Raw genomic sequence first — 26,686 nt, 5'->3', positions numbered from 1 at the left:
TACCCCTGCTCCCTCTCATGCTCGCAGTATCTCACGTCCTGACCTTCTCCATTGTCATACGTTTATCTCTGCTCTTTTTTTATATACTTAACAGACTTTTTTAATAACACGTCAGCTCAGAGTGCAAAAAGAACATGAGAACGCATTAACGATGAGTATAGAAATTCAGTCTGGCCAGGCTAGGTTCATTCTTTTTCTCCTAGCTCTTAATGACTCATACACACAGGTTCATTCACAAAAGTACACGTTCCCTCTCTGTTACCCAATGCATTGTGACACTTAAACGTGTGACTCATTGAGGACCCAATGTCCACGCTGGGTCGCAAGGTGAAACTCCGTTACTGAAATCGATCTACTCTTTTCCTTCGGACTGTAGCAGCCGTCCCAGTTACCATAGAGATGCTGTGGTAAATACGTTACCTTTGTTGATAAACTGCACCCGATCATCTAGACCAACCCTGTTCCTGGAGATCTACCGTCTGAAGATTTTCACTTCAACCCTGGTTTGTCACACCTAATTCCACTAATCCACTCTAGCAGCTCAATGAGATCTGAAGCTGTTGAACGAGGCCTGCTTTGTTAGGGTTGGAGTGAAAACATACAGGACGGTAGATCTCCAGGAACAGGGTTGGTGACCACTGGACTAGATTATGCAAATAATACAGAAGTTTTTTCACGCTGGCTGGAGGTGTACAGTCATATCTTTACAGATGGCATATCGTAGATAAAGCTAGTGACTGTCAGCCCAAGTAACCCCAGCGAAGCACCTTTCGGATAACATCATCTCACCCAGGAGTGAGTTGGTTCATTCAGGGAGTTTCTGAGTCTTTGCATCATGAGTGAAATAAGAATGTGCATTCTGACATGTCATTCACAGAGAGCATTTGCAGAAGGGCCGGCGCACTGACTGAAACCGCGCCTTCGGTGGCGCAATGTTCGTTTTCGGGAAGAGGCAGGAAGTCAGTTCTTCTGTGAGGTGTGTCGCAGAAGTTACGAGTGTCACAGGTGGGTATCTATATGGAGTTAATTCGAAAGTGGCTGCAGAATATTCCGCTATATCATAATGTTTTGCCATAATGAGTGTGGAAGGAAATGCCTACTGCTGATATTGTTCAGTCGTATTGTGGTACTTTCAAACGGCAGACCCTGTTCACCATGGCTTTGCATTTTATATATTACAGTTTGACAGTATTATCAGTTAAATATCAGTTGGCTTCCAAGTTTAAATTTCTAAATAATCAAGCTCCACTTTTTATGACCCTCTGACCTTTCTGTGATGAGACACTGCAATGAGGTCAGACTACACGCACTTAGTTATTTTTGCATTCAATGAATACACGTTTACTTTGTGTGTTATTTCATGCATGATTATTCCATACAAGCACTCATCTGAGTAATGAATTAATGATCCCATGGTCTCATACTAAAATGGCGATTGTTGTGTCTATTTTTACTGAGGTGCTTTCTCAACGACCGCTGCCAGGAAGCAGCGTGGCACCTTCCGGCACCTTCTGGGACGCGAAGATGCTTCAAGGAGGAATTTCTCGCCGGTTCCCCTGGCACACCCAGGGACGGCCCCGAAAGGTGTACAGACCTCCCAAAAAAAGAGCAGGGATTCTCCCTTCATCGGAATGGCCACCCTGGTACCACTGGTGCCACACACACGAGCTGAGGTCAGTACCACAGTCTGACAGAGAAACAACCTCTTTCACACTGGCAGCCTCTATTATGCTTCTATTATGTACTATTATATCATTTGACCTTTGACCGGAGTACCCGGAGGAAACCCACACAGAAGAGAACATGCAAACTCCCAAAGACACAGGGAGAACACGCAAACTTCACACAGACACGTGGGAGAGCATGCAAACTCCACACAGACACGTGGGAGAGCATGCAAACTTCACACAGACACGTGGGAGAGCATGCAAACTCCACACAGACAGGGGTAGAACATGCAAACTCCACACAGACACGGGGAGAACATGCAAACTCCACACAGGAAGATGTCATCTCATTTCAATGTAATGTAATGTAATGTAATTTCCCAGCAAACTGCACTAAATAAACAGGAACTGAAGGAATTTCTGCGAGGTGAGTGTGGCTACTTGCCCTGGTCAGCATAAAACCAGACTTCACGCTAGTCCTCCTGTAGCTTCACTGTCAGCTCTGAGAAGCAGCCAGCTGTGTGAACACACTGTCCGCCGGAAAATTAAGCCACATCCTCATAAAATGCAACTTCTGCTTATGCTAAAAAAATCTGTTTTTGGTCTTATGAAACAGGGCTTCATATTCTGTTTTTATTGCCATTAACTATTTTCTTTATTTGAATCCATATTTGATTTTATAGTAGCTGGCTGTTTATCTTATGTATAGATGTTCGTGTTTATCTTCATCATAACCTTTCTGTTTTCCTTCATTGGAAAGGGACTCTAGTTTCTCACGACCGTTAAAAGTATCAGAACCACGCAGGTTTCAGAAAGCTTATTTTACCTCCTACAAACACTTTTGTTTCTTAATCAGAGGCCTGGTTTAATAAATGGTATAATGTTCTCCCTAATATATGACAAGATGTTTATTAGGAACATTTTTACTTTATTACACCTACTTATTAATGCGATTATCTAATCAGCCAATTGTGTGGCAGCGGTGGAATGTACACAATCATGTAGATACAGGTCAGGGGCTTCAGTTTATGTTCACATCAACCATCGGAACAGAGTAATCTGTGGCCATGTGTATGTGATACTGTTTTCAAGAAAATGTGATAAATGTTGGTTTGAGCATCAACAATGCAACCAATTATTAACCAAAAGAATCAGCAGGGAGACACGTACAGTACCTAAGTCATGAATCAGTGAGGTGAGTGGAGAGGTGTTTATAGGAAATCTTTAACCACCGGGGTACAAAGCAGCAATACACCCTCGTACACCAGCACCGGTGACTGACACTGGGAGGGAATTTTGGGAGGGAATTTTAGACCCACTCACAGCAGTGATGGGAAAATGTGAAATGATCTATTCTCGAAGACATGTATAAACCCTAAAACCACGCTTAACCCCAAACACCTGTCTCAGATCTGTCGCTCCAGGGTAATGAATCTGGCTCTGTCACATGTGATTTATGTCATGACTACTTCCCTCCCGACTCATTTCTCAACTAACTTATTTGCAGAACTGTCTTGTATCATGATACAGTTACCTGATAAAAGATTCAGATCTTAACCCCTTTATCTGAACTACTCACTTCAAAAACACTCAAAACAGAACTACAGAACTACAGAAACCTCACAAAATTATCTTTTAACAAATCTTCTGTCCATTTACGTTGCGGGGGCAGCCTGTAGCCTAGTGGCTAAGATACATGACTGGGTAGCCAGGATAAGATCTGCACAGCTATTGATCCCTTGAGCAAGGCCCTTAACCCCAAATTTGCTCCAGGGAGGATTGTCCCCCCTGATTAGTGTAATCAACTGTAAGTCGCTATAGATATAAGCATCAGCTAAATAACACATTATTATTCATTATTAAAGGATAGTTTTAGCCACCTAGCAGTCACTTTCCCGGGCAACACACATAGCTTATAGTTTATATTCTTTACATGCAGTGCATTTATATAGCTGTTCATCCCTGCGTCAGTGTCACTATGACACAGGACTGAACACTAGGTCAGGAGTCCTACTCTTTACAAAACAACCGAAATGACTGATCAACAGAAGAAGGCCGGGTCGTCTTACTTCATGCCATGAAGACAGCCTGCTAGCCGACACGTCAATGTGCAAGTGGCTCAATGCTGTAGTAGCACACGGCATGTTAAAAACGAGAAAATGAGTCAAAAGGCACACTACATGAGAGGAAAGGATCTACTGAAGAGCACACGCTTTTGTATACATAACAAGACGACTGACCACTTCCCTGCCACGCTTCTCTCCTTCCTATTTTCCTTGAATGACCTAAGACCATTGAACTGAATTGATCCATCCCACAGTGCACTGGGGTCCCTAACATGATGAAACACGAAGGCACAGATACAACCACCCAGACCACAGGACTGCTCACATATGAGGTCCTCACAACACACATGATTAGAGACAGCCACCACCAAAATGAAATATTTTCAAACAGCAATATTTTCTAGGACACAGTTGATTAAATGATGAAACCAGTTGGGCTGAACTCACTGTGTGTCCTTATCTTCATGAGTAGGCTGCCTATAATTCTAAATAAGTTTAATGGCAATTTCTCTGAAAGATATACCCAAGCACGCCCATGTCACTGGTTTTATCAGATTAAATAAATCTGTCATTTTAGAATCTGTGATTTTTGGAGATTAACAGTATGTAGCTTATCTGACCACGCAACAGTATGTAGCTTAACCACAAAAGTTATCTGCATTCACAACTCCTCCATAATACAAAGGCACTGAAATGATTACCCACCCGTAGAAAAGCAACGGACCCCACGTACCTCAATGTTCCAGACAAGGCCTCGTTCCCTGCACTGTAGCACTGCAGTGTTCTCCAGTGACGCACTGTAAACAATGGTGGCAGCGTCAGGCTGAGCTCGAATTTACCAAGCCAGACGGGCTACAGGACTTCCCAGCTTCCACCAGGAAAGAACCGTATGTACCGTCCTTCGCTTTGTGTACTCTCTGCAAATACACCAGCGGACTTTCCGCACCATCCCAGCTGACTCTCACAGAGAGGGTGTCGCAACGCCGTGGCAAGCGTTTCCTCTGGGGACGGTAACGCGGCCCTGGGGCAGCCAAGCTCACTTTACGTAGCTTATTACCCACAGAGTGCTGCTCTCGTGTGGAAAGCAGCATGCGTAAGTGTGCTATTTCATACCTCAGAATACCTGAAGTGTAATTAAAGTTTATATCAAGGATGCTGAGTGTACTGTTTTTTCACATGTGCTGTCTGAGCATCAAAACTCAAACGTTAACATGGATTAAGATCGTATAACATGTCAGAAATGTATTGCTTTTAAATTTACTTTTTTTTTCTTTTTTTACTTCTCTGTTATACAGTACTGAAAGCCCTTCTAGGGACAGGTGTTGGATATTAGCATAACTTGCAAACACTATGGGCCAAAACATCTGAAAACTGTGTACTGAGTTTGTCACTGTGAATCTGTATATGTACCATAAATAAATGAAACATAACAGAGTACATTCCAATAACTTAGGAGATTCTCTTATCCAGAGCACCTGGACAGAGCATATGAACAAAAAATGCATCTTATTGTTGCCAGTGACAGGAATAACTGAGGTCATGCCAACTGTATTAATAACATTTCAGCAGATTCTCTGAAATCTGCTTGGGTGTGGCAATCCTGCCAGTAATTGGGGGGGGGGATTTCACCCAAGGAAATGGCAATTCACACTGATAAGCCGTTTCTTTACGTCCACCACCATTATGCTATTCATTTGTGTGCAAGCAACCATATCCAAAGCAACGTATAGAGCTTACAGTATATCTGAAATATTATTATTAATTTCACAACTGGACATTTACCAGAGTGGATTTATCTAGCTTACTCTAGGGTAAAACAACAGTTCGTTAGCTAAATATTAAGACTTATCTATCAGACATTATTAATAGACAAAAAAGGATGACATTTAAAAGAAAGTTCTTTCTTGAATGAACACTGGTTTTTAGGGGTGAAGATTCTTCCTGCTCTGGGTACATTGGGGGGTTTTCCATCTATTTCAATAGGCGAATTTCCCAAGCACAATAGTAAGCTGACTTAGTGACCCCCAATTATTTTAATTTCCTGTTTACTGACATACATGGGGCAGGGAATTTGCTCAACAAAATATCAATGTAGAGTCCTGTAATGATATTCTCTGCACTGCACAAAATCTACCTGGCTGTTCTGGTACAGTAATATGAACGATATGCTTTCTTTCATATGCACATTATTTTGTACCCGTATCATACTGCCAACATATGAGTGCACCGTGCATTCATAACCAGTGCTGTTGCTGTGAACTTGGGGGAGGGGGTTGTTGCCAACATTTCACTATGGGAGTTTTTACCTCGTGAAAGGAACTAGTTTAGAATTATTAAACAAGTGCGCCTTATCAATCAGCCATGGAAACCCCACTGTCCAATGAAGCGCGATGTGCTGTATCTGAATTATTATACCACTGCAGAACTGGACAGCTACAGAAGCAATGCAACTTTTTCAAAGACACGTAGGCCTACAGCATCGGGAAATTTAAGTTGGAAGGAGCCAATGCGCGATGTTGCATATTGGCGACTATTTTAATTACAAATATTGTCAGCATTGTCCAGTGATTTCATCATGACATTTTGATTACTTTATCGTTACGTGTCTCACGGCACCAAAATGTGTGCGCACACAATCACATATATTAATATATAGCTGTCTGGCAGTGATCAATGTGACAAACGCTCTGCAAATATAATCCGCAGTTCAGTTATTAAATCTATTAAAAACTAATCATGCCCACTTCGTCTGACTTCATAATTCTATTTCTAGTGTAGTTAGGGCAGAAGCACACTTCAGTTTTTAAAGTATCTGGACTATCCAACAACATGAATCCTTGAAAAGAATTCTTACCTTGCGTTACTGTGTGCCACTTGGCTAAGGCACAGGTATTTCGTTATGCACGCTTCCGAAAGATAGTTATTTAGCGAACTACAAGATCACGAAATGTTTACGATGCAAAAACAAGATCCACACCGAAATCCAGGGTTTGTTCCATGAGAATTTACCTGTCTAGTCAATACTCATCCTGATAAACACAAACTGTTGCACAAGCGCCGGGCACATTCGTGTCATGTATCAACCAGCGGAAAGTCCCCGCTTGCAGGGGAATTCCTTAGACAAGTGTCAAATATCCGACGAGCACATTGGTTGTTGAGGTTGCGCACTTTGCATTTTTTTCCCACAAAGGTCCCGCCTTCTCAATAAAGTCACATCGACTCACCTCCGAATTTAATTAAATGCACTTATTTGGTCTCATTCCATTTTGCGTAATACGTACGTTTTCATATTATGCCATTTTAAAAATAATTTTATGCCATTCGAGTTTGAAATAACGTATGTATGAAAACCAAATATGGCTCATTTAAATTTTATAAATGATCCACAGAACAAATAAAGATGTACAGCATTGTAAAGAGCATGTAAATATTTATCTAGGCTATGCTATAAATGATGCAAGTATAACTTATGCTGTAGCGGTATACACTCAGTGAATACTTATTTATTAGACTTATCTATTGCTGTAGCTTATCCACTTAGAGTCATGATGCTTTGTGTGTTCAGAGATGCTCTTCTGCATACCACTGTTATGTAATTCTGTAATGTGTGGTTATTTGCGTTACTTTCACCTTCTTGTCAGCTTTGACCAGTCTGGTCATTTTGTTTATTTTTGCGGACCATTCTTTGCAAACTCTAGTGACTAGTGTGCACGAAAATCCCAAGAGATCAGTAGTTCCTGAGAAACACAAACCACCCTGTCTGCCACCCAATCATTGCAAGGTCAAAGTCTCTTAGATCAAATCTTTTTCCTATTCTGGTGATTGATGTGAACATTAACTGAAGCTCCTGACCTGTATCTACATGATTGTATCCATTGCACTGCTGCCACATGATTGACTGATTAGATAATCACATGAATAAATAGGTGTAATAAAGTAAAAATGTTCCTAATAAATTGCTTGGTGAGTACACGTATCACTGCTACCAGTGATTGGTGGTTGAGGTGAGTTTCCTACTCATGTAAAGCGCTTTGTGTGGTGTAAGGGTAATTTTCTTAATTGATTCTTAATTGACAATGTGTGTTAACATAAAGATAATCACGCGATTACAAATAACCTTTCAGTGATAATCCTTATTACTATTAGACCACTTTCTGAATTAACTGCATACTATGAGTCTTTCTCTGTCTCTCTCCAGTAGACAGACAGCCTTTGACCTTAATGTCTCTGCTTCTCAGCTAGCACATTCTGGTCTTACAGCAAGGTCAACAAGGGGTATTCAGAAGACAAAATTCCTGTAAATGTTTGTGGCCAGCTTCATGTCTTTTTGTTTTGGTAAAGCCCCCCCTTTGGGAAAAGTGAGTCTTACTGTGTCTGATGCAAATCAGAAAGCCGGTAAGCTTTCTCACTTTCTGTAATTTCTTTGCAAATAAATACGAAAGTTAAACTGAAGAATAGCTATTGTTGTTTTTTACTGGATCTGTTTCATCAGATGATGCTCACCTGTGAAATGTTAAAAAGGGCATTTCCCCCTAACAAGTGGCTAGAAAAGCACTATATAAAATGTAATTAGCTATCTCTCTCTCTCTCTCTCTCTCTCTCTCTCTCTCTCTCTCTCTCTCTCTCTCTCTCTCTCTCTCTCTCTCTCTCTCTCTCTCTCTCTCTCTCTCTCTCTCTCTCTCTCTCTCTCTCTCTCTCTCTCTCTCTCTCTCTCTCTCTCTCTCTCTCTCTCTCTCTCTCTCTCTCTCTCTCTCTCTCTCCCTCTCTCCCCTCTCCCATTACATTCTCATGGTATTGTTTGGTAAAATATAGAAACTTCTGGTGTCACTTGTGTAGTTGTAACAGTGAATGTCCTGCAGCCCGGTGTTACAAATACTGCAAAACACAAAACACACATAAATAAAATATAAATATTATTCACACCCCCTACTTGATTTCCTAATAAGAAAACAATGGGTTTTTTCCTAATTTTTACCTTAAATATTTCAGACATTTCTTGGATAGTTTTTTTCCCAATATTCCTTAATTACTGTGCATGACCAATATATGTGTATAATTTACTGCTTTTTCTCCACATCTTCTCCAACATATGCCTGAGATAAATTTTTTATGTTTTATTTGTATTTGTGGAGTAATAAAGTATCGCATGATATTCTCTCCAATATATAGAGTTGGTATTTTGACATATATTTTCCCATTCATGATTTGTTATATTTGTTTGTAATTCCTCTTCCCTTCCTCTTCTCTTTTTGGGTAGATATTTGCGATGTCCTCTTTCAACAATTTAATAATTTTGGCAAGTAGCTTTGAATGGTAATTTAACTGATATGTTTTGATCATGCATTTCACCAAGGGGTTTATGTCATGCCAATCCCTTCCTTTTACCACTTTATCTACATAACTTCTCACTTGTAAGTAGCGGAATAGGTGAGAGTTTGGGAATCCATATACAGAGGAAAGTTCTGAAAATGATTTCATACCACTATTATTAAATAATTGGCCATAGATACAATAGCCTTTTATGGCCCATGTTTTGAAAACTGAGTCTGTTCAATTTGGTATGAATTCCAGGTCTGAGGATATTTCTCTTAATAAAATTTGATCTTCCTTTAAACCCTGGATTCTGCACACTTTTCCCCAGACTTTCAATGTATTAATAACCCAATTATTATTCAATGTTTTACTATTATATTTTTTCTTATCATAAAAGGCTATATTTTTCTACCAAACACCTATCCCACTAATCTCAATTTCCCTCCATTTACTCTGTGAGCGGTCGTCCATTCATATGCTAATTGACCTTAATTGTGCTGCATTATTATATCTTTCTAGATCTGGAAATCCTCCCTTTTCTTTTTGAAGTTTCGGATAGTTCCTTTGTATCCATGGTTTCTGCCCATTCCCCACATAAGCCATTAGCATTCTGTTCCACCGTTTAAACAAACTTTGTGGAATGGGTATAGGCAGTGACTGAAATAAAAACAAAAAAACGTGGTAATACGTTCATTCAAATGGTCTCAATTCTTTCAAATAAGGAGAAGGGAGCTAGTTTCTATCTATTAAAGTCTTGTCTATTCTGTTTAACTAATACTTCATAATTATCCTTCCACTTTCATAGGAAATTTTTATCCCCAAATATTTTATTTTTTCACGATTCCACTTCAATTTATATCTTGATTAAATTTCCTCTGTCACTGTCCCTGAACCAAACATCATTACTTCACATTTACTTACATTCAGGCTGATACTTCTCCATACATCTCTATTGCTTGCATTAAAGCAGGGATGGATCTTTGAGGATTACCCAGGTAGACTATTATATCATCTGCGTATAATGCAAGTTTATAGGGCGGCCTGTAGCGTAGTGGTTAAGGTAAATGACTGGGACACCAAGATTGGTGGTTCTAATCCCGGTGTAGCCACAATAAGATCCGCACAGCTGTTGGGCCCTTGAGCAAGGCCCTTAACCCTGCATTGCTCCAGGGGAGGATTGTCTCCTGCTTAGTCTAATCAACTGTATGTCGCTCTGGATAAGAGCGTCTGCCAAAATGCCAATAATGTAATGTAATGATCTAACATTTTGACACTTTCTGTTGCTTGCTCTTGTCTTATATATTCAGCTAATGGTTCAATACTCAAAGCAAAAATAAGTGGTGATAAAGGGTCTCCTTGTTGAGTACCTCTTGATATAGAATACTTATTTACTATGTCTGGGATTATTTTTGCTAGTCGGTTTGCAATGATTGATGACAGTAGTTTTTGATCTCCGTTTATTGGTCAATAAGATTGGCACTCTGCAGGATCTTTCCCATCTTAATGCAGCAAGGTAGCCCATTGTCCGTAATCAACTGCCCAGTTGAATGCTTTCCTTAATAAAGGTGTTAGCTCCCTTTCAAATTCTTTATAAAACTCATTGGTAAACCCATCACTTCCAGGTGATTTACCCATTTTAGAGTTATTAATATGCGTCTGTTTTTCACGTTCTTCTATTGGCTCTATGAGGGTATTATTTTGTTCTATTGTTACTTTTGGTAAATAGATTTTCTCAAGGAAGGGTTTTATATTCTCATCTATGTTGCCTTCTTTCGAGCTATACAACTTTTCATAACAATTAGCAAATTGTGCTGCTAATTTTTCTGTTCTAGTTATAGGTTGTTATAGGGTCCTTCAAACTGTAAATGTGGGCTTTACCCTGTTGTTTTCCACAGCAGTATTTTAATTTGCATATCTGTTCCCCTCTCTCAGTATGACAGAGGCTGCCCTGAACTTGTGGTCTATGTGCGTTATGATGGTAATATTTGGCCCCATGAGTCATCTGGGCCCAGACACTGAGTCCACTTCCCTAACCCCTTACTGGTAATTTGACCTCCCTGCGTCTGATTCGCCTTTCTTTAAAATCGCACCTCTGCAAAAAGGGTGAAAAGAAGCATTGAACTGTTATTCGGTCAAAATAATCTTTTATTTTTCTGACCAGTTGTTTAACTACAAAGTCACTTTAAACAGATGTTATATTTTTATGAAAACAATGATCATAATTTACAGCCGGAATATTTACAGACATCCAAAAGCATGTTGACACACTGATGCATCAGGATAACAGTAACAGTAACAATAACCTTCACCGAACTGTGCTTCAAATATGCCATACATGTACAGTGTCTCCTTTTGGTCATGACTGGCTTAAAGGGACACCTGACCTGAATTTAGGCACACATGCAAACTGCATGTTATTTAATACCCAGATCCACAAACTCCAATTTCAAAGTTTTATCTGCATTTCCATGGAGACAGACAGTTTGAGTTCAGATAAAGCTGTACATTTACAGCATAGTGGCAGGGACAACTTGAGAGTTCAGAGTCTGAAGAGTAGGGGGTAAGGATGGATTCTGATCGGTGGGGCAGTTAGGGTTGGATGTCCAGCAGAAGGAAGTCCTGGGCGGTGGGGACGCTGTTCTCGTCGCACAGGAAGTGGCTGGAGATGGTCAGCAGGAAGTTGTCCCGGGGAATGGAGAGCAGAGACTGAAGCCTGTTGGCCACCACCTGGGTGAACTGCACGTCGGAGGAGGGGGCTGTGGGACCCAAGCAAGGAAAACGAGGTCATGATATCGGTGAGGTTAAAACTCTAAAAACAATGGGGAAAAACCCGAAAAAGCAGGAGGATAAACATTCCTCTATGAGTCTCTCTGCTACATGTAAGACATTATCTACTGACAAAGAACAGCTGTGAAAGCTTGTAGCCTATATCTGTGATGATTAACATATTAATAAAATAAAAAAATAAAAATAATCAAAAACGGCCCGAGGTTTCCTCATGGTCAAAAACGTTTTTTGCTTTTGCTTTTTTTTTTAATCACCATTGCTGAACCCTTCACTGTCGATTCACGACGGGCACAGACCGGCGAAGGCCCTTCTCTGTAGGTACCCGATGCTAATCACCTGCTATGTTTCGCACTCATTTCCACAAGTCAGGCTTGCATAGACATGAGTCAGAGGAGGACCCTTCATGTCCAGCTCAATGGGTGGTACTGCGGGCGCATGCTTGACCAGCAGGGGTCGCTGGTGCACAATGAGCCGCTGTCGTCCCAGGTGACTAAAACCCTGCCTTCCCAGGATGATGCTAGCTGGGAGTCACATTCAGACCCTGGGGTCCATGCGATGCACTAGAACAGTGCCTTAACAGGAGGAGCCACCCAGTAGCCTTACCAAAGGTCTCCGAAGCACAGAAATGTGAGGCCGGCTGCTTACCCACGGTCTTGCTCAGTTTGTCCGGGGGAGTGTTGAGCAGAATCTTCTGCACGAGGGAAGATGGAGCCAGGACACAGACCTTGCTGCTCCTGTCCCTCACCGTTAGCACAGCTGGCCTAGCACAGCAAACAGCACAGACAGACAAGCTCAATCACATGCACACTGAGCCTCACCTGAAATTGACCCTGTGCTTGGGTCATGTCTGTTCTCTTGGGTCATGTCTGTACTTTTTGTGTTGCCGTAGGAGACGGGGTGTCAGTGAATAGGACCGCCCCTTTTCCACCATATAAGTGACTCCTGCGGTCTGCCTGAGTAGAAACTACTCCAACAAAACAATAATATAAATTGATCCTGTAACCAGTTACAACCCCCGAAGATAGTGAAAATAGCATTTTTGTTTTGGGGAAATCTTCATTTAAGACAAATTGAGCTAATAGAGAAGAGGATGCACAGTGGAGGCAGCACTATGGTGCAGGAAGTGAAGGTTGTCACCGGAGCACTAGAAGAAGACTGGCTGCTTGTGGCTGACCTGTAGTAGCAGCGGACGCTGGTTTGGGGCAGGCAGGGGTAACAGGGCCGGTAAATCCCGTTGTCATCCGTGTCAAGCTCAGCACCGCACCGCCCACAGCCGGTGAAGGTGACGTCACCGGAAACCACTTCCAGAATCTTCCGCAGGGGCGTGTCCTCGTTCATCAGGAGCGAGGCATTCTGGGAGGAGGTGCCTTGGAACTGGAAGGCCACAATCTGCCCTTTGAACTCCACGTCACCTGATGGAACACAGGCACCACGCTGCTTCACAGACTACCCATGTTAGGAACGAGTAAGATTAGACACATTACATTACATTATTGGCATTTGGCAGACGCTCTTATCCAGAGCGACGTACAACAAAGTGCATACCCATAACCAGGGCTAAGTGCGCTGAAAGACCCTAGAGGGAAGTACAATTTCAATTGCTACCCGTACAACAAAGATAAGGACACGGCTGCCAAACACTGTGAATTTCCAAGATTTCACAAGTATGGAGTCGGTGCAAACTATATAATTTGCCTAATTTACTGGAATATTTTGCAGATTTACTTCCTCAAGCAGGACATGCTGTACGATTTAAACAATGAACATCTCTGTCATTAACACCAAAGACAGACAGAGGGCAATGGAGACTGCAGTGGATAAAAACTTTGTCACTGAGTATAAGCGGCTAAGAAGGTTAAATAGGTTAGACACACTGACCTCCCTTTACTGACACTCCTTCCAAAAAGAACAGCCCAAGTGAAATGAATAGTGCTTTTTTTTTTTTTTTTTTTTTTACCTGAGTACTTCTGAGACAGGAGCGTGTGCAGGTCTATCTCGACGCTGGCGGGCGGAGGTTTGGGACGGGCCCAGCTGTGGAACTCCACGGCCCTCCGGTCATCGGGGAAGAGGGGCTCGCAGGACCCCCACGGAGTGGAGTGCAGCTCCAGGCGCTCCGTGGCCGCGTTCCGCTTCACCAGGAGGACCCGGAACTCCCACACTGCACCTGGGGGACAGACGCAGCTCACTGTATACACTGGCTCAGGGGCCTCCTGTCTGAAATAATCAGGGAAGCACTTTCTTTATTATTGCACCTGCACAAGCTGACCAGTACGAGAACATGGCTGTACAGTATAGTATCTGTTTGCCCACAATGGCACTTCAGAACGGTTCAGTAAGATAAGATATGATAAGATATATTTTATTGAACTCCATGGGGTAATTCGTCCTCTGCATTTGACTCATCCAGCTCCAGTTCTGAGGCCAGTGCCTTGGACAAGGGCAACGGCAGGAGCACACCTAACCTGACATTAATATCTTTTGAGTGTGGGAGGAAGTAAACCCACACGAACACGGGGAGAACATGCAAGTAGTGTCTTCCAACGTGGTGGGTTTGCTGTAAATTCAGTATCTGATGGTGTTGCCTGTCAGTACTTTTACCAGTACTGAACGAGAACACAGGTAAGGGGCCGTGCCAACAGGAAAAACCCCAGGAGAGCACAGTCAGAGCCCGGCCCAGGCCTCACCTTGGTTCCTGCGGATCCTCTGCACCCAGGCCATGGCCGAGCCCCACAGCACCAGCGCCCCCTGGTGGCCGTCCCCCTGCTCCACGCTCAGCATGGCCTTCTGCACCCCCCCTGTCCTGGAGCAGCTCGCCGCCTCGTCCCGCCAGGCTGGAGGTAAACGCCGCCGTCACACCACGACCCGCCGCTTTCTACCACTCGCAGCCCGCTGTAACCGGGGGCCACCGTCTCCATGGCAACCGCACTGTCACCCCCAGGGCCGACCCCAGGGCCCCCGATATCAGGTGTGGAGTGAAAGGTCAGTGAACTGAACGGCAGTGCTGACAGAGTATCTATTTTTTCACTTGATGCCAGTGGGATAAGGAAGCCATTGCTAACTGGACCATTGGACTAAATCCAGATGACTTCGCTTTCTAAACGGCTGAACACACCAGGGTTAGGTCACTCCTGTGCCAGACCACAGCCAATACCAGGAGATGGGTACAGATGTGTGCACTGTGTGTGTGTGTGTGTGTGTGTGTGTGTATGTGTGTATGTGGGTGTGTCTGTGTGTGTATGCCAATATGTAAGTACTGTACGTGACAGTGTTATTGTGTGGTGTGTGGTGTGTGGGTGTGTGTGAGTGTGTGCGTGTTTTTGTGTGTATTCCAATATGTAAATACTGTACGTGACAGTGTTGTGTGTGTGTGTGTGTGTGTGTGAGTGTGTGAGAGGCGTGTGTGTGTGTGAGTGTGTGTGGCATGTGTGTGTGAGTGTGTGAGTGTGTGTGTGTGTGAGTGTGTGTGTGTGTGTGAGTGAGTGTGGGTGTGAGTGAGTGTGGGTGTGTGTGAGAGTGGGTGTGTGTGAGAGTGTGTGTGTGTGTGTGTGTGTGTGTGTGTGTGTGTGTGTGTGTGTGTGTGAGTGTGTGAGTGTGTGAGTGTGTGAGTGTGTGAGTGTGTGAGTGTGTGAGTGTGTGTGGCATGTGTGTGTGAGTGTGTGTGTGAGAGTGTGTGTGTGAGTGTGTGTGTGTGGTGTGTGTGGTGTGTGTGAGTGTGTGTGTGTGTGTGTGAGTGAGTGAGTGTGTGTGTGTGTGTGAGCGCACCATACTCGGGCACGCAGAGGATCAGGGAATGGTGGGCGGGGCGTACCTGTGACCGTGGCGGTCCCTGTGACCCTCAGCAGGGCGTGCACCAGCGTGTCGGGCTGCAGGACTCTGAGGCGGGCGTGCGGGATGGTGCGAGGGTCCTGGAGCACGCGCCGAGGGAGAGACACCAGCAGGGGGCGCTTCTTACACAGATGAGCCCACAGCTCCTTCACTGCACGGCCATTCACATTCTGTGGGACTGGGAACCCTGAAACGCAGCATGTTAAAACATTACTGAGCTCCCCAAATACCAGCCAGTATAACACAATACTGGACATTAAAAACAAGATTCACAAAGGTGTATGTCTATAACTGTTCATTAGAACTGCCATCAGTACTGGACATTATGCTCTTACCTCTTAATTTAGGAAGCTATAACTTAGAGGTAATTTCGTTCCTTTGTACACTGATAAACTTTGAAGATAATTTTTCGGAATAAATGAGCTGAAAAAAATTGTCTTGTTGTTTTGAATTATATTACGTTCAAGTTAAATATTTCAGCTCCAAAACAGTCGTCAAACACCATCGTCATAAAGTATGGTGTAACAGCTCACTTGCCTTGTATTGCATACATTGCATGTTTACTCTATAGTAAGTAAGTAAGCAAGCGATTTCAGACTGGGCCTGTATGTATTTAGCGCAAAGTTTTATGGCAGCTCCACAGCCCCACCTGGTGGAGGGAGGCTGGTAGTGAGTTGGCCCAGGTTGAGCAGCCTGCTGACGTAGGATGACTGCAGCACCATCTCTCCTCTCCACTTGTCTTCATTCAGTGTCAGGCCTGTGAGACACGACACAGTCGCAGAGTTTAGGCTCAGCAGGGGAGAGCGACCGGCAGGCGCTACACAAACAGCAGCCCACGCTCAAAATTCACCACCGTGACGTTTCTCCTCCTCCTCCTCCTCCTCTCCTGCAGGCCTTTCCACAGGGCACACTTTCACTCGCTGTGATGGGCGAACTGGGGATTTATCAGTTTCCGCTACTATGTACGAGACTGAAACCGAGAACATTTCAGCTCAGCGATTGGAGAGAACACGTCAGGTTCATCGTTTCTGTGTAGCCAAAACCAGGCAAAGCTGATGTAGCTTTTATTGTGGGTGAGCTAGACTGGAACTGAAACATCAGCTGAATTAGAACTTTGGGTTCATTTGTTTTTAAAGATAAATTGTTGCTTTAAAAAATATATATTGTATTGTATAACTGTAATATTTCGAACTCAAGTGGTATAAGTGTGTGCAAGCCTGTTCTTACCTGTAATAAGCAGCAAATCTCCCGGGTACACCGTCAAGGCCCAGAATGCCGCAGTCCTCCACAGGACAACCTTCATATCGACTCCCGATTGGTCGGTGACCACAATGGTCGCCAGGGGAACGGTGGAGCCCGCCCAGGTTCCGGACTTCACTTTGATCTCCTTCAGGTAGCAGGGGTACACCACGGCAACCAGGACGGAGTAACGCACTCCCCTGGCGACGCACCTGGTGAGGAGGGTGGTGGGTCCGGCCTGGGGGGGGACACAGGGGCGCCCTGTCCCTGTCTGTGCCCCCGTGGGGGACACCCTGCTCTTCTTAGCGGAGGGGGAGGTGGGGGAGGTCCGTAAGGAGGGCCCTGGTTTGGGGCTGGTCTCCTCTGCAGGGCCCCTGCTGGTGCTGGGGCTGCCCTGGGAACAGAGCACCCCCTCGGGCATGGCTTCCAGCACCACCCCGCCCTCCTCTTGCCTCTGGCTGAGGGTGTGGAAGAGCTCCTGAGAGCCCTCCTGTGCCCCCCTGGGGCTGCTGGTGGGGGTGTACAGCTCCGGGGAGCTCCCCGACCCTGGAGGGGGGCTGGTCTGGGGGGTACGGGGGCCCCCCCCGGCCTGCGGGCTGGACCCTGCCTGCAGGCCCCGCCTCCCCTTCAGCAACAGCGCCTGACTGGTGGTCCAGGCGCTGAGAAACTCCGCCTCCAGAGACAGGCGGGGCGGGGCCTCCCCTCCCGTCCCGGGCCGAGCGGGCAGGAAGCAGCTGTCCAGGTACGCCCTCACTGCCTCGGGCCGCAGGTCCGGCTCGTCGCTGGCGCTCCGCTTCTTCTGCGAGGGCCTTCTGTCCTCCGGGTCACGGTCAGACTCAGAAACGCGCTCACGCCCCCCCTCGTTCACACAAACAGGGCCGTCCGTCTCTGCCGGAACAGCGTCCAGGTCAAAGTTCAGTCTGTCCCGGTCTTCATTGGCCGGGTCGGCTGCGTCAGTCTGACCCTGCTGGTCTGAGAGCCCGTCCACGGTGGTGATGTCACTTCCCTGATCGCCACGCTCGTTCCCCCTAGGCCTCAGCCTCTCGCCCATCAAACACAGGTCCAGAGTCTCCCACTGCCCGCAGGCAGGCTCGCCGTTAGGGGCAGTGTTGAGGGTCGGGGCCCCAAGGAAAATATGAATCTTTGGCTTGTCCATCATCGGACGGTAAGCCCTTCCTGGAAGCTTTGTCTGTGACCTGAACTGTGATGTTCACTCCGGTGCCTTCTTTTAAATCTCAGCACGGTGGAATCTGTGAACAAAACAAGTCGTGTGAGTGTGTGCAGTTTGTGAGTTTGCCACACCAAGGTCACACGTCGTGATTATGAACACAAATCCTAGCTCAGAGGTCAATTTGAATTCTAGTCTGCACTGCAGTTGTGATTTTGGCTAAATATCGAAAGCAATCTTGGAGTCGAGTTATCTGGAGTGTTTTGTGGAAACAGGCAAGCGCACGCAGAGTAAACACTCTTTAGAAAGGCGTGGGCACATTCTACTGAGAGCCTGGGATGTGAAAACAGCTTGTTGCCTGGGCTACGGGCTTGGTGCTGTGAGTCAGTGGGTCAGTGAGAGGGGTCACCGAGCCACTCAGCGGGGCCATAACAAGGAGAAGACACAACTGAAACAGTGAGACTGCCCTGAGATTCAGCTCATGTTTGGACTAAGACAGACAGGGACTGTAACACAACATCAGCTTTAGGAGATGAGAAACCAAGCGGTCTTCAGTTCCCCATAACCAGGGGCCGGTAATCCCAGTCCCGGAGAGCCGCAGGGTGTGCTGGTTTTCGATGCTGCAGCAGTTGATTAAACTCACATCACCTTGCTTGTTGGGTCTGAATCTGGTACTGATTTTTAGGCGAAAATAAAAACCAGCACACCCTGCAGCTCTCCAGGACCAGGGTTGCTAAAATAGGCTCTAAAATAGGCTCCAGCAACACTAGTTTGACCAAATTAATAGTAATAATACTAGAGAGAGATAAAACTTTATTGAATCCTGTGGGTAATCCTGTGCTGCCCTCTGCATCTGACCCATCCTAGTTACTGAGGAGCAATGAAACAAGTGGAGAAAATACTCAGAGAATAGAGTAAAAATTGTTGGCATGAACACAACAATTTTGACCGCCACACAGCTCAAAAGCTTTGGCAGAATGTTGGGTGGTGCCCGGGCCTGTTCTTATCCCAATACATGGAATGAAACTGTTCGAGTGCAACAATACATACAATTCCAGTGAAACAAAACATCACATTACAGGAATTTCTGTGAAACACGTCAGGCTTTGTCTGTGCAGCGGACCTGAAACAAAATGGTATAATACCATTATGGTATAAATGTATTTGCGAGCCGCAGCGTGCGCTGACAGGTTAATGATACGAGCGCGTCCCCAGCTGAACACGGAGGGAGCAAATTAACGGGCTGCGGTAATAACAGCTTATCTGCGCGGCCTGACTGTGCGTCTACGACACGACGGGAGGTGGATTACATCACCCCTCAGCATGGGCCCGAACTGAGTAACGCATCCCTCCACTTATAGCTGACACTTCCTTTGAGTGCGGCTAAAAACAACACTCCATAAATATATTCCTGTTCTGTGCAGGATTCGATGTTGAACGATAAGGGAACAATAAGGCTTTCTGAAAAGTGAAGTGAAGCATATGTACCATAATAATTCTGGATGTGATGCTTTGACTTGTGGCAGAACCTATGCACTTGTAAGTCGCTTTGGATTAAAAGCGTCTGCCAAATGACTAAAATGTAAATGTAAATGTAAATGTAAGTGGGGAAGATCTATTACTTGGGTAACGCATCAACTGGCCAGCAGAGGTCAGTGCTGTCCACCTTCAGATCTCATTCCAGAGTGACTGTGTGTTTTCCACTGGAGCTGTCCCTGCTCTGAACACCACCCACAGAGCCGCAGTCAGTCTTACCTGCTCAGCAACATGCCCCCTGCCTCAGTCTGCAGCTGAACTCCCTCGCGCTCACACTGCTGAGGATTTGACTGACAGCCCAGGAACCACAGAGGGTACTAGACTATCTGGCTCACCTTGAGGGAAGGCAAGGGCAATGGAGACATTTACTCTCCAATCTGCTCCAATCCACTAAAAATAAATAACAGGACACCCTCGAAGAGCCAAAGTCGCCCGACAGCTGTTTTGTCAAAAAGACAGAGCTTCATTTCCGACGAGTCTGATGCTACACACATTTTTACTAGACACTCCAATTGTGATGTCACATCAGAATACTGTTTTTGTTATACTATTAACAGCATCAAATCACATATACTGTACACGCGGGAACGTGCTCGTGTATATGGAGGAGGTGGGAACGTTAATTAAAGCAATCTTGCCAAAGTGCTTTCACAGCCTCTGTAATTCCTCTCATTTAACAGCTTGTTCCCAGTATTAAAATATGCCGCGTAATGCAATCCTCCCGCCATAACTCCTCCCCATCCAGACAGTAGGTGTTGTCAGCACAGGCCAATGAAATGGCGGTGCGGTTTGAGAGCTGACCGTGATTGAGTCCAGCAGTGCTGCTGGGAGACCAGGATCCTGAGTAGGGGGGGAGGGGGGCCTCTGGTGGCTGCAGTATGCACAGACAGACAGACAGGCAGGCAGCAGTGTGTGTGTGTGTGTGTGTGTGTGTGTGTGTGTGTGTGTGTGTGTGTGTGTTTGCGCTTGTCTTTCTCCCTACCAGCACTAATACCTGCAGTGACGCGAAAGGCCTGGGATCTAAAGTACAACAGTAAACAAACACCAGGATCACTCTCTGCTACCGTTCAGAGAGTCACAGACTGGGCAAAAATACACAGACATATTTACGTCATAGGAAGGAACTGTCCTCATGAAGATGAACTCATTCGCTGTTGTGTGAAGGCTCTACGTGTGAATGTAACTGCTGTTCTGTTTGGGTCCAGTCTGAGATTTTTCTGTATCTGTTGTTATATTTAGGGAGGGTGTAAAATCACTACTGTTATAATATAATGGTATATTCATTGCAAAAATGCTCCGTCAGGGGCCACATTTGCCCCGTAGAATGAGCCTACAGCCGGCTCGCCCGAACAACGGACTTGCTAACATGACAACAGGTAGAAATTTCCCAGCATCCTCAGCCAAGTATTTTTACTCTTGCCAAAAATAACGGATCATGTGACCTCCACAGGCCGGGCACACAGCTGGAGGGAGTAAAAGTCGGTGAACTTCAGACGGGAAGGAAGGGCATTTGCTGAAATGGGAAATCTGAGCTCTCTTCGGTGGGTAACGTTTTTTGCTTCAAAGCCGATGACCTGTGTTGCGCTGGTATAACTGCAGGATGGCCCCGAATGGGTGATGTGATGACCACAAAACAGCCAACACTTCCTGAGACAGACTCACAAGGTGCTTAGCTGCCGAACTGACAAAATTCACAATACTATGAGCATGGTTCGACTGATAATCTTGGCATAACCTATGATCTCAAACATCAGTGAAAATTTCAGTTTAATTATTTCCTTCAGTTACAGTTAATAAGCTAAAAGCTGAAAGGTGAACGTAACTTTGATGGAATCTCAAATAGAGGCCGTCTCTCTTCCTCCGTGATTGACAGTTCGGTTCCAGTGAGCGATTGAACACGATAACATAACCCAGCTGTGTGTGCAGACATCAACCTGAACCTGGGTGTGCAATGATTGGTTGGAAGCCTTGGCCTGGGTCTGATCTGATTGGTTGGGAGCCTAGACTGAGGAATGCACTGGGCCTCACCAGCCCTGACACAGGAAAGTGTCCGGAGCCTTTGAAGGTGGGTGGAATTGTGGGAAGTAGAGTAGAGTATGGGTGTAAATATTCCATCCATCCATCCATCCATTATCTGAACCCGCTTATCCTGAACAGGGTCGCAGGGGGCTGGAGCCTATCCCAGCATACATTGGGCGAAAGGCAGGAATACACCCTGGACAGGTCGCCAGTCCATCGCAGGGCACACACACCATTCACTCACACACTCATACCTACGGGCAATTTAGACTCTCCAATCAGCCTAACCTGCATGTCTTTGGACTGTGGGAGGAAACCGGAGTACCCGGAGGAAACCCACGCAGACACGGGGAGAACATGCAAACTCCGCACAGAGAGGCCCCGGCCGACGGGGATTCGAACCCAGGACCTCCTTGCTGTGAGGCGGCAGTGCTACCCACTGCGCCATCCGTGCCGCCGGTGTAAATAGTCAACACTCTTTTTTCAACCCTTTCCTCACTGTGTGCACTATGTGTGTGTTTATACGAGTGATTCTGTGACACTGCGTGAGCTCTGTGTGCACATGCGGGACTTTGCATGTGCACAAGTGTGTTTATCCACTGCATGGTTCTTTACCGTATGTCAGTGTTTGTATACATAACTACATTCACATGTGGGTGTGTGTCTACGTTTGTGTGTTTGTGTGTGTATGTGTGTGTGCGTGTGTGGGACGGTGTGTGAGACTTAGTGAACGAGGAAGCGAATGAACGAGTTACTGAATTTCAGAAAGTGAACGCTCCCTTACATGCCAGTGAGTCAAATGTCTGACCTTGAATGTGAGGAGCAGTAAGTCAGGAAGCGGAACAGTTTCCAGGATTCCTATTGAGAACACGGTATGTAAAAGGCCAGTCGGCTCAAACAAGTCAAACCTAAATGCCTTTCAGGTTCACCAGCCACCATCTTAGGTGCACCTGAAATCCACAAATACTTGGAAGCTTCTCCCTTACCATTCAGCACACACGGCCATGCAAGGCTGGCATCCCTGAATAACCTTTCAATGGCCCTGTCAACTTGACATTCCAAAACAACTCCGCCTGCGAAGCCAAAACATTCGCCGGGGGTTAAACCTTCAACAAGACGTCTTCCGTGGCCCGCCGCCCTCCTGCAGGCCAGAATGCTGTACAGCACAGAGGCAGCCCGGCGGCTGAGGCCACAAGACTGTAGCAATGTGGAAATAAGATAGGCGGCGAAGGTTTGGCGGTCAAACGCGCGGTGGCTCGGGTCCAGAGGACAGGAACGTGGATCCCGCTGAGAGCTCCTCGGAGAGATATGGGAAGACCCCACTGCTGTGACACAGTGACCTCCATCGCAGATGGGTTCAGAGTGTCACCACGGTCAGGGTTACTCTACACGTTAGCCTCCCCTGCGTTATCTCAACCACGGAATTCCACTCCAGTGAGGCCTATTTTTGTAAATGAAATCATGTTATGAATGCTCTCTGCATATGTACCTTCGCCCAGCTACAAAGCACAGTACACGCCAAACAACAGACCTCACTGTGATATGAGTTACAACTGCATCATAATAAGACATACTAGAGGCAGACATACTATCAGACATGATAAAGCCGTTTCTCAATGGAACATGGCCAAACATCAACCCAACAGCTATCACTTGAGAAAGCTGCGACCCATTTGAACTAGTACTTTGGGAAAGTGAAAATTGCAGGTGAATAAACCCCAGGGAACGGGTTTAGTTGGACCGACCTGACTCTCACGCACACATACATGTACAGTAAACAACCATTACATTTGAATTAATTTCCCTGGGTTTTTTCCAGTCACAAACAACAGCCTCTGTGTGCCTTCTAAATGGCTGGGCGGAGCGGTACTCCTAATGTCTTCTCATCTCTTCAGGCTGCACCTTTCCCTCCCTACCTCATCACCATGATTAGCCTTGTATATGCCATAGACTATAATGGCACTTCTATAGTTAGATATAGATATTTTTGTGTTTTGTATTAGCTATTGTATTATTGTACTCAGGGTATTCCAGCTGCCAACAGTGGTATGCTAGTTTGTAAGTTGATGTATTCTTCAAGGGTTCCGATTGTATCTGTATGGTCACGCTAAGACTCGGAACCGCACTGTCCTCTCTGGTCCTCTTCTCACTTGTTCCTGTGTTTGATCTGCACTTCGTTGTACGTCGCTCTGGATAAGAGCATCTGCTAAATGCCTTGTAATGTAATGTAATGTAATGTGCAGAGCTGGGAGAGACTCATACCCCGCCTTTTGAAACACAGGCCCGGACTGCGTGACAAACCCTTCCAGCTGTTTGATCCCCAGGCTGTTTCCTTTTAGCATCCAGGACCGTGAACTGCTTCTCTGTGGAACATAGCATCCTGCCTCTCTCCACCTGGGATGCTGCTTTGTGTGCCCTCTGGCTGGAGGAGTGTACTACTGAAAGGTATGAGGTACACAGAGAGAGCACACTGGCCTCTCAGCTCTCCCTGCTCTGTGGCGTGAAGCACACACACCTGCTACGAAACACACACACCTGCCACATCGCTGTGTACCAGAAACAAACCTTCCAAAAAATATTTGACCAAGGATAATGTTTTTTCCCTTAGTGTGCGTGAAAGAACAATCCTAAAGCAGAAAAGGAAGGTGATTATGAAGATTCTCTTTAATTAACAGGCAGACATTAAATCAATACATGGAGAACGTGACTCTCTCTGTGTCTCTCTCTATTTCCCTCTCTCTCCCTTTCCCTCTTCCTCTTTCTCTCTCTCGCTCTCTCTCAGTGTCTCTCTAGGTTTCTGTGTTTGCGCTGCTGATCGCAGCAAACAGGAAGAGCGAATCGGTGGGGAGACAATGGAGCAGGAAAGGCGGCAAGTGGTGAAAGGGGGAGGTGGAGTCAGAGTCAAAGTGCTAAATTCTCAGCACTGTGACTGTGTGCATGTCTGCCAGAAAACAAGAGGGGAGGGAGGGAAGGAGAGAGATAGAGAGAGAGATTATCACTCACCTGGAGTAAGCAGGTTGCTGATGTCCTTTGGGTACATCCAACAATTGTGACACATGCCTTGGATCTACAGAGTAAAATGAGAAAATCACAAATTTAAACTAGACCGAAATCTAAATTCATCTTTGTAGAAACTTCATCCTGCAAGGCGACATTAAGTGACAGAAATGACTCTGCACACTGTGTCACTAGTCCATAACAGCTTGGAGGTAACTGTTGTACTGTATTACATCACTGAATAGTCACTCACCAGTGTTATTTTCACCCAGTGGTACGGTCTGCTGTTGTTCCCCAACCCTAATTAGTGTGACCCACATTTGTGAGAAGAATATGCTCTTCTTTATGGGGTTCAGGGAAATCCTACCCTCTAAGGCAAATGAGCAAGAACACCCTTCCTTAAAAAGAGTCCTCTAGTTTTTGCCTCATCTGTAGGACAGCACAGTTACCCCTTCACCATGCTTGGACATTGGATGTTCTATATTAAACAGAGGGAACAGTGCATCCAACTGCCACACCAACACCTTTTCCAGCGCTAACTTTGCCCAACAGGTTTCTTATCCAGGAACTAACCAAGCCCACACCCGCTTAGCAGCAGCATTTTGACACGAGACACGGGGTAGCTCAGATTCTGCAATACCAGAATGCCAGTACAGTCATTTAAAGTGTTCATTAAATAGCCAATATTGTATTGGGTTACATTCAACTGGATTATTTTCACATTATCCGCTTAATGGGTAACAGAAACGACCAATTTGGCAAACATCGTTAACTTTCACCGTGTGTCTGGGAGTTAATGATTGCGCACCTTTAATTTCTGCATATGACCTAACCTGGTTCATTCATTATTAATGCATTTTATAACTGAAAAACAAATTTAACTAGACCATTACATACACCTTTACGAAGTACAAGTTTTACCTCCCGACCTAACATTACACACGCGTAACACGAGGCAAATCGGAGGCCTCCAGGCCTGTATTTGGGAGTTTGCAGTCTACTTGCAATAGCCTACTGTCCGCTCCACGTCCATGTTCATATTCATGTTCATCCTTAACGCCCCTAGGCCATCCCCCGACACGCCTTCATAGGAGGAAGCGGGCACGCGAAGAGGGAAAACAAGCATCGACGCGCGTGCTCGCAGGCAGAAACATTCCTCCGCACCACTAGTATTTTCCACTGGTAAAAAAAAACTAACTTTCAGCTCAGATTAAAGCATTTCATCTCATTAGAGCATCACTTCCTAGGAACAGAACAATCTACAGATTTGGAGCTTAACTCAAATTTCTAAACTTTCTCAGCGAAGTACACAATGTTCTACAGGTGATCTGCAAAAAGAGAGAGTTTGGAGAAAGAGAGAAAGAGAGAGAGTTTTACAGAGGCATTTCTCTTTCGCATGTTTAGGGTGTAATAATAATAATAAGAAGAAGAAGAAGAAGAAGAAGAAGAAGAAGAAGACGAAAAGTACAGTAGTTATTTGTAACTGTATTGGTGTCCAGTCATTTTGGAAAAATAAAATCTAAGATGCTATGCAGCAATAAAGGCTGTCCAGACGAGTCACTTCATGGGACATGACAGCACCTAATTATCGAAGTTAACATTAAGAAGGAAAAACTATGTGTTATCTTTAGTTAAAAAACAGAAGATATTTTGGTATTGTATGGTACTGTGGCCTTTCATTCCTATAGAGTGTTAACTTCCCGGGTATGAAAATCATAATTTCTGATTAAGTTGGTAGAGAAGAAGAATCAATTTTGTGCATATGAGTTGATTGCCCATAGAAGAAAGTATATCTTGCTATTAATGTAATGTCATTTGGTTTGGTTTCTAAGGTGAGAGGAGTGACTTCTTATAACTTATATTTACTAAACATAGTTGTCAGAACTATGAAGGAAATACCAGACATTATGACACATTAAAAAAGAGAGAAATGTAAGTTAATGAATGCATGTCATTGGTGGCATTTACAATTTCGTATTCTTTAGCATAACCAATTTAAGCAGCCAGGTACAATGTGTTAAGTGTTATCTTTTTATATATTTTTTATTAGAGGTAACATGTAGGCCTAC

At 45.1% G+C, this 26,686-nt stretch overlaps 1 protein-coding gene across 1 annotated transcript in view; it reads right to left on the bottom strand.

Annotated features, from left to right (window-relative positions):
- Window positions 1-24,687, bottom strand: part of LOC133118645 (uncharacterized) — a 38,627-nt gene extending 13,940 nt beyond the window's left edge. The window contains exons 1-11 of the mRNA XM_061228771.1: window positions 24,624-24,687; window positions 16,886-18,147; window positions 16,308-16,415; window positions 15,642-15,836; window positions 14,518-14,664; window positions 13,791-13,997; window positions 13,008-13,245; window positions 12,479-12,594; window positions 11,642-11,802; window positions 6,588-6,667; window positions 4,467-4,530 (exon numbers count right to left, since the gene is read on the bottom strand). Coding sequence (XP_061084755.1) covers window positions 4,467-4,530; window positions 6,588-6,667; window positions 11,642-11,802; window positions 12,479-12,594; window positions 13,008-13,245; window positions 13,791-13,997; window positions 14,518-14,664; window positions 15,642-15,836; window positions 16,308-16,415; window positions 16,886-18,056 — 2,487 coding nt within the window. The 5' untranslated portion in view covers window positions 18,057-18,147; window positions 24,624-24,687. The remainder of the gene's footprint in view (window positions 1-4,466; window positions 4,531-6,587; window positions 6,668-11,641; window positions 11,803-12,478; window positions 12,595-13,007; window positions 13,246-13,790; window positions 13,998-14,517; window positions 14,665-15,641; window positions 15,837-16,307; window positions 16,416-16,885; window positions 18,148-24,623) is intronic.
- Between the last annotated feature and the right edge of the window lie 1,999 nt (window positions 24,688-26,686).

The sequence above is a fragment of the Conger conger genome, chromosome 18, assembly GCF_963514075.1.
Source record: "Conger conger chromosome 18, fConCon1.1, whole genome shotgun sequence".
Lineage (NCBI taxonomy): Eukaryota > Metazoa > Chordata > Actinopteri > Anguilliformes > Congridae > Conger > Conger conger.
This window is presented reverse-complemented; position numbering and strand designations above follow the sequence as displayed.